Genomic DNA, 19512 nt, shown 5'->3' with positions numbered 1-19512 from the left:
ATCATTATCATCTCAGACAAAAGACGTCTGTTTGATATAAGTCTCCCTCATTGATTCCCAATAGTATTGGTAGATCCTACCTGCATCTAGCGACTTGCAACGTACGCTGTGCTTGCCTGATCACGGTGTTCACACCAGAAGATATTGGCCTCAGCGACCAGCTATATTTCACAGTACGTGGCCAGTCCTCTACTATTTCAACTTGCTAATGTAATAGACTATGTTTGTTATTTTCGTTTATCTAAAAGTCGCCTCATTTCTAGTTCGATCTCGTAGAAAAATATCGAACATCTACCCATTGCTCGTTGAGCGATTATGAGACCTATATACATAACTGAATATTATTTCCTAGTATTTCATTCAAAAAATATCCGAGTTTACTAAATCAATTTAGAATGTTTTCTTTTTTTCAATCACACGTTGTATGCGGATGACATTTAATTTAGCCGCTTTGTTATCACGATTTTAAAGAGATTTGTCATGCAAATAGTCTTTCGGTGTTTTGTATTGCTCTATTTTAATATATTCAATTGTGAAATATAAAAATTTTTAAGTATTAAAATGACAAAGGTCTTTAAATAATGGACGCCATGTTAATTTTTTTTGTGAATTGTAATACAAAAATTCTTTTTTAAATTTGGAATTTTTTGTCTTTCTTTATAAAATTAAATGCAGTTTTTAATTAGAACGACCCTTGAGCACTCCACTTAACAATAGTCCTTTTTCTTGTATCGTATCCCTCTCTACCGAGGATCGTGACTCTCTGATCGGACCAGCGCTTGAGATTGCGGCTTCGTGGTCGCCGTTTATCCATTTTACCAGTGATCAAAAGTAACCAGAAAATATAGATGAAAAATATGTACACTGCGCTGACCAGGAAGATATTAATTATAATAATTAAAATTACCACTTCTAATTATATTTTCTTGTAAAATACATTTAAAAAAAATTACACCTTTTAGGTATATATGCATATTTACACATATCTCACCACACCGTTTTGGTTTTTATTTACGTCATATGTGGAAACTATTTTAGATAATGTTTAGTTTAATAATTTTAAATAAATTACTGTTACTGTTGTTTATTTTTGGTTCTTCAAATAAATTAAATTTACAACTTTAAAAGCATAATACAATATATTTATTATATCTAAGAAACAACATGGCTTTCTCGTTCTCTAGCTGGCTTGCAATACAACTAGGCAAAATCGTCCGCCATTCTAAACGGTTGCCTAGACTACAGGTTTAGTCAACATAGGTAATGTATAGGTCTGAAGATAAGCTTAGGTTTCTCTAACAATAATATCATTGTGTACTCCTTTGCAATACTGGGAAATAGAAAACAAGTTTTATTTATACAAGTGATATTTACTTAGACTAAATATATAAAGATAGTTTAAAAAGATAGAAACATTTTTCGCTACATAGACTTATATACTCTTATAATTTTTTTAGATCTGTATGATTAAATTCTCTTTGCTCTTCCATTTCCAATAAAAAAACTGAAATTAGAAAAAAAGGAATAATTGATTATTTTTAATAGAACTATAGAGCTAAATAACAAATACATTGTTAAGTAAAAAAATGTCATAATATTTTTACTTAGAAATGTACACATTATTTACAGCTCATTATATTCCTGTTACACTTTCCTAAATTAATTTTTCTGCGGCAATGATCCAATATTTTAAGATAAAGGGTAAACTATGACTTATTTAATCATCACCATTTCTTCCGCAGAATGTCTTGTGTTAGTCATACCCTCCTCTATAGGCCGATAAGAAGGGGCTCGTTTAGTTGTAATGCTTTTGCCTACGACCTTAACAATGTCATCTGTCTATCTGTCAGACGATCGCTCTCCACAGCAACTTTCGGGACCATCGTGTCCTTAATCTTAAAACTCTACCGTTTTTTGTTTCTTATGAAACTTTCCAACTATTTTTCGTAATTGTCGTCTCCATAAATGCCCACTGCAAAGCATAGTGCTTCCTTGAAGATATCTATGGAAGGTGCCATGATCGCCACGTGCGGCAATCGCAGTGTTATATTACACATTACAGACACAGAGGACGCTGCTGAACATCCTGTGGAACTTGTTTATGAGGAATGATAATCCTATATAATTAATGCACAAAGTGTGAATTATATATGAATGTATCCAGGGAATCGAACCCATGATCTATGATCGCAAGTCTCTATCTCTAAATCTTCTATTACTAGGCGACTACACTTTTTTTAGTTTATTGTATATATAAAATTACATGCGTCGGTATGCTGCGTGTTGTAGCATGAATGTTCCAGCACCAATCTATTCTTAAACTAAGAACCAAGTTTCGACGATATAAATACAAATAGGTAAGAATCAAATGGCAAAGTTAATATACTTATTTTGTGTGGGAGTAAATCGAATGATTCTTGCGTGGGTCGATATGAATGTCGCTATAATTGTTGTTTATTCGCCCTCCAAATAACTCTAAGCAATTTATTTTTAGTCTTCTGTCTTGATTATAACAGCGTCGGAAAGGTTATATTATAACAAAAAATTCAGAAAGTTGTTATAAAAATAAGAATTTGTTCTCCATGAAATCATATACCGCATAGTTGTGTTGAGAATTCGATTTAAAAACTTCATCGCTCGGATATCGCACTTAAAAGTTATCGAGTGCTGCGACACCCTACTGCCAAGATATCCACTTCCGCTCAATTGCGAATAGAGCAAACGGTATTGTGATTTGAAAAGTGAAATAGCCTGCCATCGAGTTCCTTTCTATACAAAATTTACCGAATTCCTACTAAAATTACGACTTGAAAAATGTCGAATTTTGACACCAATATTTCTGTTAATATTTTAAATATATGCACGTATATGCTCGCATGACTTTCTGTGTTGTTAATTTGTTTTAATTAAGGATAAAATCTTTTTTTTTGTTGTAACCTTTTATCGATAAAATATAAATTGTTTTTGTTAGTTAAGAGCATGAGTATTCTAAATATAATAAAACGAATGTATAGTTCAAATAAATAATTAGAATTCCTTTGTCCACAGAACAAGGCGCTCTTACAATTGTCCGCCGCTCCTCCAGCCGGAGCAAAGGCGAGACCTGCTCCACTCCCACCGACGAACAGCTTGACCAGCTAGACCTGGACACTGAGCACTTGCCCGCCGTCGACACGCCCGACGCCTGTGACAAAGCCGCTCTCAGGTAGCTCCTAGTTCTGAACATCGACCACGTCCATGTTTTAAAATTTTGTAAATACGAGATAAATAATTAAAAGAAATTTTCTGTTGTGTGAAAGCATACACATTTTCTCATTAATAATTTGATCTCTTCTACAGAAAATTCGAATATAGCCAAAAAAAAGTCGAAATTATGTGTAGTATTTTCGACTTTTTCGGCAATGCTCTTCGGTAAATATTATGTTATATTCGCTTCGCGAACGCCCTCGGCTGTAGAATTTCGTAAGATTCGTAGCTGACTTCTACACATCAGGATTCTAAACTCTACGGTTCCAGAGATATAGTGATGAGTCAGTACATTGATTAAAATCTTGTACACATATAGATATTTATATCAAGGAGTAAATAAAGTTATTGGATTTCCACAGCCAATAATACTTCTAACTACGGCGCTATGGAATTATAATAACAGATGACTTTTTCATGTTCAAAAAAAAACTAACGAAATATCTAAGATTAAAATAATACGTAACAATTAAAAAATAAATCAGTAGTACAACAACGAAATTCAATTGAGAATTTCTCGTGAATTCTTCGGTCGTGGTCAGTGATCCACGTCTAATGAGCATCATGGATCAAAAGAACTATCATTTGAAATTCACGGTTCAATGAAGTTAACGATCGTAGTATGAACAACGGTGTAGGGATGTGGCCTCTACAAATACATCCCTCCTCCGGATATTGTCTGATGTGGAAACAAAGGAAAGTTGAATCGAAGAACTTAAAAATAATTTTTCATTTAAAAACTCTATAAAGTAGCAAATCAAATCAATAAAACGTATTTCACCGAATATAAACCGCAAATTCTTAAACATTTTTAGACGTCTGCATTCGTTAAAGACATCTAGAAATAACGAACACATCTCTTAAAGCCATAACTACCAACTTAAGAATTTTAAAAAATATAACGAACTGTTTTGTATTTAATAATAATGTAATTACCGACTGACACTTTCAGGGAAAATTAAAAATACACTTGTATTCAAACTTGTATAATGTGTATCTAATGTCTAGTATTAGGAAAAGTGATGAAGTTATTAGTAGATTTATTTAAAAAGGCTGCATAGTGCGAATTTGATTCCCGGGATAGTCTTACATTAAAGAGGCCGGAAAGTAATGTCGCTTTCTTAAGTTAAATTTACACGACTACATTTTTAACACGTTTTTATTTATAATCAACAATATATTCACCTTCGTCATCAACAACCTTTCGTAATCTAGTATACAAATTTTCAATGCCGGAGCGTTAAATATCACTCGGTTTTTCTGTAAAATATGTCGACAGAAACGACATTACATTTCGGCCCCTCAAATATAATTCACAACTTGTGCATTAATAATACAGAATTGCAACGGTTAAAAAATAAATTTCCAGAAGACGGGCAGCAGCGTTCTCTGCGTACCATAATACCACACTGCGATCGCCAATTCGTATGCCATGCGTGGCGATTATGGTGTATCCCTTCTAGATATCTTTGCAGTCAGCGTCTATGAGCTGAAACGATGAAGATACTAGTTCTACTGATAATAAAAGAAAACAAAATATATTTTTGCAGACCTTCTTTATTTATCTGGTCTGTCAAACAAATTTTGTGTTATAAGAAGTTAAGTTTTAATGTTTTTGTGTTTTAATTAATTCAACATTTTTTTTATTTAACTAAAAATATATATATTATGGACTAAGAATTAATGTATTCTAATAATTGAAACATTTCGATAATATAGATGAAAAATATTCAAGATTAATTATGTCTATGCCCAATTTTTCAATTACGTATGTATACTAGTTTATATACAAAACCTCTTTTGTTATTGACAGTACTTCGTATACGTAGATTTTTATTCCTGGAGGCATGTAAAAAGTCGGTAGGTCTTTGTACAAGGCAATCTTAGAACCATTACTCCTTTATTGAAACAAAATAATCTTGAGTTAGGAAAATTGCTTTTACTTTTATGCCAAACAATAATCCCTAATATTTTACTAGTTAGAATTGCAAAAAGCTAGTTACAAATTGTCGGATTTATTAAAAAAGTATATTCGAAATTTAAAATACAAATTTGTGTGCAAAAGTTTTTAAACATTGACCATAAATACTAGAAATATTTATCTGTTCGTTATATAAGTATTTTTGTCTATTTCTCTCCAATTTGTTGTCAATATACCAAAGCATCCGACTCCACATAAAAAATGGAACATTGTAACACCGAGAAAAACACGGAATTGACTCGAAAAAAATTCTCGCTGTCGATTTTACTGTATATTTACGTGAACCGAATTTTTACTAAAGTACGCTTCCAATTCGGAAGGCACACGTATCTGAATATTTGTCACATTCAGCATTCTTACAAATAAAGCTTTAGGAATGATACTCCTGATATACCATCAACGTAGGCCAAAAATATGTTAAAAGTGTTTTATTTTCATTTAATTTTTATTTTAGGTTCTCAAAAAAAATTTTACATAAGAAACAATTACACACATAAAAATAACATTGAAAAACGGTATATAACAACGTGCATCTTAAATTAAAAACATTACGTAAAAAAATTGGATTGTAAGCATAAAAATGATTGCCACAATGACCGGTGTTCCGCTGCCTGTATCCAGCGAGTTCCCGCCACCTTAACTAAGTGGTCCGTCCACTTAGGGAGAAGCAAACCCAAGCTGCTTCTACCGCCACGTAGTCGTCACTTGACAATCTTTGGCCCAAACGGCTATCGATTGCACTACCGATATGCCTCGTCCACTGCCACTTGGCGAATAATTATTTGAGCTACAACAGTAACATAAGTTTTAAAAACGATAATATAACAAAATATAAAATTATTAAAAAACAAAAAAATACATTTTCACATAAAACAAACCCTCAATAATACTAGACAACTTTTACTTTTACGTCACACTTTTCATAAGGTTAACAACCTCATGAAAATTATGACGACATTTTTATAAATAATTATTGAACATCATTTTCTATTTTTTTTAATGCTTAAGTATATAGTTAAACTAGTTTAAGATATTACGTTAAGTAAACAAAGATGGTAAATCTGTATAAGGCAGTCAGATATCAAAATCAAAGATTCTTTATAAAAACAATGTTAACTAATAAAATTAAAGCTTCTTTCGAATTCCAAATGCATGTACGGCAATTTTAAACATAACATATGCGTGTAGTTAATATTCATATGTACATAATATATTCTTATGATCGTTGAAACACGCTGAATGCAGGCCGCTTCCATCCAGTCCTTTGGGAAATCTATAAGAGATGCTTGTGCCCAACTGTGGACGTCATAAGTTTGAAATCATGATTAATACACATGTATATGTTCCTTTAAAAATATAATATTTCTTACACCTTTTAATAACTTTACAATATACATCATATTAAAATAAAAAAATAAATTACAGATAATTAATTGAATGATAAACAAAATATTAAATTATTAAAAAAAAATCATTAATTAATTTCAGGGTTACTTATACAAAGCCTGCAATCGCCGATTACATTATCTATAATGAACTCGTCAGCTGCACTTCGTTTATTAATTAATTTTGATAAACATAACTATAAAATTAATTAATATAGATTATTAGTAATAATGACCACGTAATTACACGGAATGTGTTATTTTAGTTACTCCATTGTTAGACATTAATCCTTTTCCTGTAGAGAATTTTACATGGTCGTAAGTAGCTTTGCCGTCCTGTGAGAATTAATTAATGGCATCCTTGTATAATTCTCACAAAGTGTGTGAATCGGGAATCGATGTGAAGAGCGTTTCGGTGTCATAACATATAATAGGCTAGGAAAAAATTAATTCGCATTTTAAAGGAAACTGAAAGAATTTTTTATTTTAAAATTTATTTATTTTAAACAATAAAACATAAATGCCAGTATTATATAGTATATATGATGTTATTGCTGTAGAATTTGGAGACTTTCTAAAGAAATCTTTATAAAGAGAAAAGACTTTATAAAGACTTTATAAAGAATTCTAAAGACACCGGAGTAGGTAGAAGTCTGAAGTCGTAAAATCAGGGCTATATGGCGGATACATTATGACCCATCCAAAGCAGATCAAAACAAAATTTTACTCTTTTCTTGTTTTAAATGTTACATTTGAATCTCATCAAAACCAGCCAGATACAAAAGTGAGAGCTAAATAGTTTTTATTACAAATTAATACATACTATTTCCGAAAACATTCACATACAATATGAATCAAAATATTTAGAATATGTTTTAGTATTTAATAATATCTTTACATCGCTACGATTGTTTTTAAACTTAGAAATTGTAAAAACAAAATTCTAAAAGCTTTTTCAAGTATAAATAATAATGTCATAGTAATAACCTTATCAAACCTTTATGGTTTTATATCCTGTCAGTTTGTAGACGTGATTCGTTATTTGAGAAGACGGACCAAATTAACTTTTAGCCGAAAAGAATAAACAAAATAACTCGCAGTCAAAGACAAATCATACTATTAACTTGTATTACATTATCAAAGCCTTCAAAATGGTCTGCATAATATATATCTATTTATACATCTGTATAATATTCTTCCATGTAAGTTATTCTTTGAAGATATAAATGCTTTTAACTACTTAAGATAGCATCAAGCCATTTACATTGTTGATATTGGTATCTACTTAAAACAATTATTCCGTAATGAAAAACCTTCTAGTTATACCGAGTTTATTACAAAATTCTTTTTTCAAATAAAACGTCTTCAACTCTTGATTGGATATGATGGAGGCGTATGAGAAACAATATATCTTTCAGAACATTAGCAGTGATTTCTTTTAGACCATACTCATTGCTATTTTCAAGAACATTAAAACGTGTGGTATTATTTAGAACTTACTGATCCCCGGAAAAGGAAATATACACCGACAGCTGACTTTATTTTTCATTTGATAGACGCCTACTGCAAGGCATATTTACTATACTTGGTAGACGGCGATCACAGTCCTCTGAAAACTTGTTTGTTTAAATAAGCAACTCAAACTCAACAAAAAATTTAAAAATGAATTCACAAGGAATGTGTATACTGCGAACTTGCGAGGTATATCACGGAAATCTTTAAACCTTTCAAGAGCTAACATCAGTACATGTGTTGCAACGAAGCCTCTCTCACCGCACCCGGGCTCTCTTCGTGCAACGCAACGGACCTAGTACCTGCAGGGTGAATCCATGGAATGCTGAAGAGTTACGTTTCCAAACACCTGTTAACGTAATGAAAGAAAGAGCTGACGGTGTACTAAACGGCCATCGTAGCTTACAATATAGTTTTGGATTTATCTTCAAATTCGAGTTGGATGCACAACAGGCGCAAATTTTCACTACTGCAAAGCGAACGAAAAAAAATTACATAAAAAACCGATACATTACTTTTGATAAAAATACGTATCATAAGTACTCATAGGTTCTCTGTGAGAAGATGTGTGTCCTTACAGTGGCTGAAAACTATGAAAATCGTCAGAATCAAATAATACTATTTTATTACTAACTAAATTTTTATAAATAAATTATTTTGCAATCGACTTTTGGTGCTTGTCATTCGAAATTATTTATTATAATTGAGTTAGCATAAATTTCGTTCAAAGTAATTTATACATGTAATTACATGTGGTAATCATTGATATAAAAAATATATATTTTACTATTACGTCTTACTATTACTAAGCTTCCTATCATATTGTATGGTATCTCCCATTATCGTTATAGAGCATATTATTATGTGCATACATTATCTTCATATTCACAGTCCATGCCTTTCCATAAAGCCATGATGCTCTTAGATAGAATCGTTTAATAACAATAGAGTCTATTGAATAGGCGATATATTTTGATTTATAGATAAAAGGATTCCCCGTCTGATACCAATTTTTAATTTAAAGTTGGTATTGTATTTTAAATAAGGAACTGCCTCGATGATTATTTCCTCATTTTAACCGGAATACTAAATTTTACACCTCGAAGCGGACGTAATCACTGGTCACATAATGAGATATGCTATCGTTAAAAATAAAATAAAAAATTTTTAAAATTACTTTTCTTTATGTTACAGACTTTTATTTTATTGGATTTGAAAAATGAGCATTCTTAAGATGTAACATTTTATTACCAAAAGCTTTTAAGCTAAAACATAAAACATTTTTAGTGGAATGTTTCTATTCTTGTAAAATCGTAGTTGACTATATAAAAGCTACTATTATTGTGTAAAATCAAAGAAAGCGTTTCAATCAGAAATAAAAAAACTGTTTATATGAAAGTCAATAGTATATTGTTAAAAAAACCTTAAACACTTCATGCAAATAATAAGCCATTTTCCAAACTTATTATATAGCTCTAAATTCCACACTCCAAATATTTTAAAGGATATAAAAAAAATTTCTGTAATTTTTAAGAAAATATTAAAAATAGTAGTGGTACTAGCAAATTATCACATTAGTTTAAGTTGTATGCACTTATACAACTCAGTTTATTATTGTCAGGTATTTGTTTAGTATATATTATTAAATAAACGAAAAAAAATAATTAAAAATATTCTTTCAAATATCTTCGATAGCCTGTCAGTCTCAGTTCTTGGCAAGAGGCGTCTGGAGACTAGAGCTTATATTAAATATCATAAAATAGTTTAAAGATTAACAAGAAAAGAAATCCATTTGTTGAATCCCAATGTTGGTTCAGTAAACAAATATATTAGGAATATTAATAGAATTCATAAACATGAGGAAACGCAAAGTATTTCTTGGAAACGGTAGCGACCTCCTTGAGAAAACGTTCTAAACCTCTTTGGTGTGATGTCATCTAAGTAGAATGAAAAATTTAACATAAATTTTCAATTTGGAATGACGTTGGTATAACAGGGTAGCATTTACATCTGAATTCATTCTTTTTTTATACTCTGTTTCAATTGCTTTATTTAATGTGTTTATGTAAATTAAAAGTATAGTGATAATACAGCTAACATTTTCACACATTTCATTCCTACATCTTATATCTTTTAAGATAGCTATGAAACAATTAAAGGTGGTTTCATTTTCTGACTAGATTACTTCGATGCTTATTACTTTATTTACTTACTTGTTGGTTGTGTAGTCCATAATAATCTCAAGGATATTTGATTGCTTGAGATACTAAAATTTCTATTTGATTCTTATTCCGAAGAATCCGAAGACAGATATATAAATATATTTTGTAATTATTCATACCAAAAAATATACCAATATTAAAATAGTTGGTATATGAAAACAAAAAAAAAAAACATATTGTATTGGTACTATCAGTGACTACAAAACAAACCATAGATACTGTCAATACTAAAGAATCTTTCAGTGTAAAACTGCAATAGTTATTGTAAGCATAGGAAAGTATTAACCGCTGTTCTCGTGGCATAGAGTCGTATTGTTCTTTGTTCTTTGTTTTTTACGACGTTCACGATTTTATTAGAAGTTTTAACTTTACGATCATTGCGGCTCCACTCGGGAACGAGGTCCGTTTTACGGGATTAAACTGTCAGTTTTAATTAATTGAATTAATTCTTTAAAATACTACTTTAGCATAAATAATAAATTATAAAACTCGTCTCTTATCTTATAAGATTAAGATAAAGATGTTTATTCTTTGACCATTATTATTTAGTGCCACAATTTTAATTTGCTTTATTCTATATTCCTGTCATAGTATTTATTCAGCCAACTTTTAACACACTTTTGTAAGAGAGTAAAAGAGACAGATGATTCTAGTAGACGTCATCAAATATAAATAAATGTAAATATGCATTTACATGAGTAAATTTATGATGAACACGTACATATACAACTTATATATTAAAATCGAATTTACAAGGATACGTATTATTTGACAAACATTATAATTTTTTTGATCTTGACATAATTTTAGTAAAAAAGTCAGATACGCTATTCAGTGCTATCCCTAAAAGTATAGTCCAAATTTGTCATTATTCCCTACTAGTAATATTTTGATGATGAGATGCGCTGATGCGTACCGATTATACATTGATTTTATGATACATATATATATATATATATATATATATGTGTGTGTGTGTGTGTGTGTGTGTATTTATATATGATCTACTTTAAATATCTAAAGACAAAGCTTGCTCAAGTTCTAGGACGATGAAAGTGCCCTATCAACCTCTATGTTGTTATATGTGTCATGTCATACATGACGTCACGGTTTAAATAGTAATCAATCTATGAATATGCTAAATAACCAACAACAGTCAACATAAGAGCAGGTACTTACGCCGACAACGCGCGAACAAATATATACTAACATTTTAAAAATTTAAACGCATCCTTACCTAGCTATCACTTACCAATAAGATAAGCAATATAATAATAAGATAGTAATATCAACTTTGCCAACATCACAATATCATTTGGTGATTATTTCAAACTTGTAATACAAAACAGTAAGAAGATTCTTTTCACATTCTTTGTTAATATGTTATAAGAAACAGTTCAAGACAAATCCTGCCTGTGCCGCTGGAAATCCAAAAAGACAGAAATATTCGATTACTCACATGTAATATTATTTCAACAATAAAATGGTTTTTAAAATAGATTATTACCATATTTTTGTAACAATCAAGCAGTGTTACAATCATTTATTGTATTTATTTTGCTAGCTTTGTCTGGAAAATTAAAACAACCATAAAAAACATTAAACGTAACATACAAATGTTATGGTTAGTCATTGCAATTATCATATTGTTAAAATGCATGCTAGGTATTATTAGGTTCATGGGATACACTATCATGCATGGTGTTAAATGTGGATGGTGATATTTTGTAGGATATTCCATAATCATTTAGCATAGTTTTCCCTGTGAACTTTGAGATCAATACCCTCATTTTTCTTGACTTTATTTAATACATATATTCCAAATTTTCTGACTATTTTATAACTTTATTATATTCATTGTAGTATAAAAAGAGGCTTTATAAAAAAATAACACAATCTCGCAGCGTAAATTAATTGTGTAATGTACAATAAAACAAATTGTATTTTTGTTCATCGGTGCAGAAGAAAGGACAGTTTGTATTAATTCGAATGCATTTGGTAAACGCTTTTAATTTCGAACTTCAATTTAATTCGAGATTAATTTATTTCAATTATCCAAAGGTGTTTTTCAGCTTCATATATATTTATACATGTGTGTATGTATGTAAATTGTGTGTTGCTAAGCCTCATAAGAGAACCAAGTCGACAATTTGCTTAAACCTTACGTAAAAATTTTATCGATAAAAATAGAGTGAAAATTTCTTTACTTTTCTATAAAAACATATCTTTTAATATACACAATGGATATCATATTTCCTAAATGAAATAAAGATTTAATATATAATACGTTTGCGAAGAGATCCGAATGGAGAGAGAACTTGTGATATTTGAACCCAAATATACGCAAACAAACAATTATTGATGCACAAACATTTGCTTCGCCCAGTTCCGTTAACTGGGACACGCGACATACAACAAGCGATGCGTATATATAAGCTCCTATATTTAGATTTTCTGAGAGAGCGTCAATCTCCGGTTTTGTGAAACTTTTCCCGCTTTTCCTTATCACGTACTCTACCATCAACTTGACACTAACTGGCGAATAAACTTCGATTTTATATTTTGTGAACATTTTGATACATGAACTTGTATTTATTTTGCTTAGGTATGTGTTTAAACAGCTACATCTTTTCGATAATGGTTTAATATCATAAACGAGCTCATATCAACTTTATTTAAAAGTTAGTATTGTAATTTTGTAACTTAGCTCAGAACTTATCATGATACCTCTGGACCCGTAAGGCTTAAAGAATTTAATTTTGATAAGAATGTTTCTATATATTTATATATATTTATATATATATATATATATATATATATAATGTATATATATATATATATATATATAATGTACAGGAAATTTTACGTACTAAGCTCTAACAGGTTTGAAGTTATATGAAAAATTTAAACTAGTAGCATACCACTTATAATGTTAAAATAATCTACTATAAAGATATTTTGAAATTTAAAAACACAAACATATACGAAATACACAATAAATCTAGTGGATACATTAATGACCGATGTGCACAACATTTTTAATTAAATCAGGTACAACTAAAACGGTTTTAAATATTTAATCTACAACCGAAGGAAAAAATAAAACAATAAATAAACAAAAAGAACAGTATAAAGTCAATGTTTTTTTAATGACGTAGTAATAGGCTTATAAAATTATATATATTAATCGTATCTCTTGTTCGCAGATTACGCTATCTACTGAGACAGTTAAACAGAGGTGAAATACCAGCTGAAACATTACAAAAGAACCTACAATACGCCGCCAAAGTCCTCGAAGCAGTCTACATAGATGAAACCAAGTACGTACATTTCTGTATTGTATCGATTTTGTTTGATGTTGTGATATTTCCAACATGTACTCGAGGGGAAACAGAGGCCTAACACTTCAGAGTAGCAAATTGCTCGCTGATATTTTCATCTCTCTGTATTATAGCCAAATAAACTTGAATAAGAGAGCTGATATTATTTCAATGATTTTTCTGTACGAAAGATTTCAAATATATGATTCGTTCGGATGTAGACATTTCTTGTTTTATTGTTACAAAAAAATACTAAATTAATTAACATATTTGAAAGAATAATGAAATAAATATTTTCTTTCATACTTACAATGTCAATTATTCCCATTTAATAGATTAATCATCTGGACTTTATATCTAGGAACTGGTAGCCAAGAAATCTTTTATCTTTTGTCACCGCTAACTACATGTGAACATTATAATAGTTCATTGTGTGTGAGTAATGAAAAAGGATATTGTTTCATTATTTTTGTGTTTCAGATTCCTAGGCGACTCTTTAAATACATCGGAATGTATTTTAATGTTCTTTTTTGGTTACCATTATTTTGTTTTATTAGCTTCGACGTGTTTAAATTGCTTTATTTCATTTATTTAAACCAGTTTCATTATTCATTGTTGGAGTATTTATTCAAATTAATGTGTTTATAAATATTAATTAATTAAAAACTTTAATTTTGATTAGTAATGACGCAAAATAAACTGTAAATAGACATGTATAGCTATGTAAAATAACGCATTCATTACAGAACTTAATTAAAAGATATTATCATAGATTGCAAATGTTGAATGTTATGAAAACATAATTTGGGTAATAATTTTTTCTAATGAATTAACATTAAAGTACGAAAATGCTTGGGTGAGGTTAGGTTAGGTTATGTGATTTTATTAATAATACTATACTTATTTTACTGCTATACAATACTTTATATTATAGTAACGTGATCTATTTTTCATATTTTTAAATGTAAATTAAAAACTGCATTTGCTTTACAAGAAATTTTGTCATGTTTTCTTTTACCATAAGTTAGGCGTCCTTGAAATTGTACACTACTTAAATATTTCAATAGAAGCGGTGTTACGTATATAACTGAAAAAAAAAATTATTATTATATTAATAATTAGTCGTTTACACAGGGTCTTTTAAGCCATGTGTAATTATTTTATTTTTACGGTGTATCTTTTTATTTATATAATATTTTTCTGAACTAAAGATAAAGGATATCAGTTATTACAACATTTTTATTTAATTATAAAATAAAGATAGCGAAAAAACTCTGCGGACCTTTATACTTATTTGTTTTATAATTTAAAGTTAATGAGCAGTGAAATAGCGTGGAGGCGAACTCATAATTCCCAAGCTGTGCGTGCTGTCTTCTAAAAAATCATTTACATACAACCGTTCGTTCTACGAAAATATTTTTTTAATCTAGCAACAAAAGCTTTCTGAACATTATACTCGCCTGAGGCCTATTGTGAAAGTGTATACATCGCCAATATACAGATTTGTTAACTAACTGAAGCCGATTATATAGAGTGATTGTTTATTTATGTAAAGGCTTTATAGGCGTGAATGAATTACTTATTTGCTGTGAAATGTATGGTATACTCTATTCAAAAACAATGGTTTCAGAGATAATCAATAACATAATAATATAGTACATATAGCGTTAATAATGTCTGGATTACTGCATATGAAAAATAATTATTGTTTGCTATTTCTCCTTGCAGATATTTTACTGACGGAAAAACCTTTTATATAGGTTACTTTTTTTTCTTTTTTACAAAGGCAACGTTTATGGGGTCTCTCGTTCAACCCATATCATGGGCGGACAGAGACAGAAACAGTTTTATTTACATTAAAATTTTTTCTTTTTATTTCTATACGCATCTTACGTCCTTCTCGATGTGTTTCATCCTACCTTCTAATTTTCTTTACAATGTCTTTCATTCCTCACCCTATTTTTCTTCCATCCATCGCCTCACTTCTTTCGCCTTCCCTCCAAAGTTCTACAATTTTACGTTTATTATTTTTATTTTTTAACAAACTATTTATTCTTAACACTTATAACTATCTATATCGCACTTAATTTACATTTCTCTGATCTAGCTATTTTATCACTCTAGTTTATTATTTCCGTTATTCCTTTTTTCTTTCATTTTCTTTTACCCTTTTTAATGTCTCCGAAAAGGTATGGCGACACTTCTCTTTACTTACCATTGAGGCGATGTTCACCTCCAGTTTTCTCTATGCTAACCAATATACAGGATGATTGAAAATAAATGTAAAAGCTTAAAAGCTTTTATCTGAAAAATGTTATAAGTTGACCCCTTAAAGCTTTTATACTTATAAAAAAAACATTCAATATATAATCCTATTAATATTAAAGCGAAATTTATTTTCAATTAGTCATTCAATGATATCACATTAATATTACCATCCATTCTCATCGCTGACAATATTAACGCCTGTTTTAATTAAGCAATAATAATCATTGTGTTCGCTAGCTAGGTTTCGAATTGGTAAATTGTTATCTCTGTACGAATTTCCAGAAATTCCCGCCATTTCGCATCATGTGGCAGTGTTCGAATGTTTACTTTACCACGGACTTTATATACACATAGTATTCGTCTGTAGATTCAAAATATATTTTTATTTTGTTTAAAAACTCAACTAGACTGTGGTACATTTAAGTGTTAATTTAAGTTAATTCTTTGATTCGTAGTTTGCCTTTTTAAAACATACATAAATACATTATTTTTATTAAAGACCTCTTTAAATATGCCAAAAATTGTTAGTCAGTCGAATGAAATAAATGTTGAAACATTTTTCATAGTAATCACTATTATTAGTTGTAAAATAAATAAATAATTTGTGCTTAGTACTAATCAATGCATCTGTAAAACGCCCATAAAAATTTTACAGCGTGTAAACTGTCAAACTTGTCAAATTGATCTATCAAATGCGAGAAGCAAGGCACAAGGCGCGCGTTATAAATGGCCGCAGGGGCTTGAAGGTTCTGGTGTGAAAACTACAGAGCGGCTAGCACAGCTTGTAACTTCCACCCAAACAGTCCTTTTGGAAATCGATGAGGGAGGCGTATGTCCAGCTGTGGACATCATCCATCGGAAATGATAATAATGATGATGATGATGATGTCAAGAAGTAAAATTAATAGTTTAAAAAAACACTTTTCTGTAATTATTTCCATAATTCTTTAAACACAGAAGATTCTTTGCGACTCGAATATAATTCTTAGCCTCCGCCTTAACCTTCAGCTCTTCAGACATTAAGAAAGTCTTATACTTTAATAAATTAATACAACGTATACGAACTTACCATAAATTATAGTAACAAAGCATTTAACGAAGTAGGTTAATTAATTCAGGATATAGGATACTCAATTAATACTGCGTAGTAATATTATGTTCGACAAATCGCTCGCCCGCCGAGGGCAATGTTACAAAATTATAGATTTTATAATGCCGTTGTAAAATAAAAGATTAAATTTCATTCATCGCGTACATTTATTTATTCGTGTCTTTTTAAAACGTAATTTTTTTGTTATGTTTTTTCAGAAAATGTCCAACATTATTTAAGTATTGCAATAGTCTGTTTAGTTTTTTTTTTTCTATATTTTTAACTATATCAAAAGTAGCATTAGAGAAAAGTGAAAATGTCATTTAAAGACAACAAAAAATTTGAATCCGGAACAGTTTAGTTGTTATTTACCACGCCTTTTTCAAAACCCATAAATCATTATTTATGACAGATTCGGAATGCTCCGATGCACGTATATCCACTGTAGGGCACGAATTTATTTTAGACGCGAAGAAACTCTAATTCTAACCAAACATATTAGAAAATAAAACTTTATGTGAAAAAATCATTGAAATAAAGGGCACTAGGCCAGCGACGTTAAAACAACAGTAGTATGCAAAATCATTGTCTAGTATTAACAAAAGACATGAAACAAGATCTTGCGATAAGAGTCAGTGATAGTCTGGTATAAATCTTTCGTTGCTTCCACAAAAGAGAAAAGAAATAGCAAAGGATTGCGACTTAAAATTTCTGGTTGCTAATAAACTCCGATGGTCACAAACCTTGAAGTAAAATATGATAAAGAAATCGGCATTTTTCTATAACTAGCCTAATTAAATTAAAAATAAAGAAATCAAATTATACAGTTTTTTTTAAAGCAAGCGTGATATTTTTATCAAGAGACGTAATTGGACATCCTTAACAAGCGGACGAAGTTTTTTTTTATTTAATTATATTTCATTGCAACGTAATTTAAATGGAGAGAAGAAATTAATTTGACTTTTTTCAACACGCCTTGTAATTTCGTATTGCGTGAATAGTATTTTAAAAATAAAATGTTTTAGGTTATTTCTTATAACATTCCGAATTGTGTTGACGTACTTTAAATTTGGTTTGACACTGCACACTCACCCGTGCGAGAGCAACAATGTGTTATGAAGGACGACGAAAATCCTCACGATGAACTTTCATCATCTCTAAATAGAGAAAAATGCAACACTATAAAGAAAATATGGTTGTACAGATAATGAAAAAAAGTAATCCCGCCATAAAAGGGTTAATATTTAAACTATATGATTGTTCATAAATTCTTAGAGCACTGCCAGATACGGCCGCCCACGTAACAGCGGAGAAGAAAATCTCCTTTTCTCTTTTCAAGTAAAGGTGAGCCAGAATCGACCCCAATTTACTTCTCGACCTTTCCAGCTTAGGCAAGCAAGGGTCCATCTTTCCCCTTCCCCGATTCCATCACTCAGAGGCCAAGGGGATCTGGAGAACAAGTACACACAAGCATAGTCTCTCTCAGCCTTATGCAGCAGATCTATGACAAGCTTCACGGGGCCGGGGGGCTATCTTGTCTTGCTTTCAACTTCAAAAATTGATTCTCTCTCAACGGGGTGGTTAACAGGATACAACCAACCAACATAGCGATCATTTAGCGTCAGGTAGTATATCGGCCTCATGAAGGCTTCTAAATACTGATATAGTCCGTTTATTGCAGTCTCCTCCTACAGCCATACTGCATTCAGAGGAATGTCTACAACCCTTAAATGAATAGTTGTTTGTTAAGAAGACCATGACCAGTTAAGACGCAATCGGAGCCTCCGAGTCAAATTTCTGACTTCATATTTTTGGACAATATGTCTAAGACACATAGTTTAATAGTAGTATATTATTTTCTTACCCATTCCATGTTGCTTTTTAAAAGCTTTTTATACCCACTCAAGAAAACAAATGAATACCGGACGGTCTTCGAGCGAAATTTATGTATCCGTAGTCCATACTTGCTCCGCGCCCTTACTTGATTAATAGCCATCTTATACGATTTCCTGCTTGTTATCTATATCTTCCTCGATGTTACGCATTCGGTATTTTAAATCGTTAACATACATTTATTTTTAACTTTCTTTTTTATTACGAAAATTGCTACCCCGGCAGATTCTACATCTCCCAAATGGTCTAATCGTATAAAATGGCTTAATAAGGTACAATCAAAGTCGCTGTATATAGGCAGCGTAAAACCGGTCATTGGAGCGATCTTTAAGAGATGTAGTGGGCGTCCATCAGCTGATATGAACAAATGAATAAATAAATAAAAAGGACAGCTTCGGCGTTAAACTTGTTTTTAAAAGTAAATTTATGTACTGTAAAATGATTAATTAATTAAAACAGCTTTCTATGGCCTAGCTTATCCTAATATATTGAATAGTGATATATATGATTGATCTATTATAAATATATGTAACTAGCTGTTTAGTGAAATTTCTAACGAGACTCACCTACCATACCGCGTTAATTCGCCGCCGCC

At 30.5% G+C, this 19512-nt stretch overlaps 1 protein-coding gene across 1 annotated transcript in view; it reads left to right on the top strand.

The window, feature by feature from the left end:
- Positions 1-19512, top strand: part of Pde1c (Phosphodiesterase 1c) — a 193635-nt gene that overhangs the window by 130972 nt on the left and 43151 nt on the right. Inside the window, exons 2-3 of the mRNA XM_068765341.1 lie at positions 3049-3205; positions 13553-13666. Of these exons, the coding sequence (XP_068621442.1) occupies positions 3049-3205; positions 13553-13666 (271 nt within the window). The remainder of the gene's footprint in view (positions 1-3048; positions 3206-13552; positions 13667-19512) is intronic.

The sequence above is a fragment of the Battus philenor genome, unplaced genomic scaffold (assembly GCF_028537555.1).
Source record: "Battus philenor isolate CCGP_79_NKW_IND1 unplaced genomic scaffold, ilBatPhil1.0.hap1 SCAF_2, whole genome shotgun sequence".
In the NCBI taxonomy this organism is placed as follows: domain Eukaryota; kingdom Metazoa; phylum Arthropoda; class Insecta; order Lepidoptera; family Papilionidae; genus Battus; species Battus philenor.
Note: the sequence above shows the minus strand (reverse complement) of the source record. Positions and strands in the feature narration are given on the sequence as shown.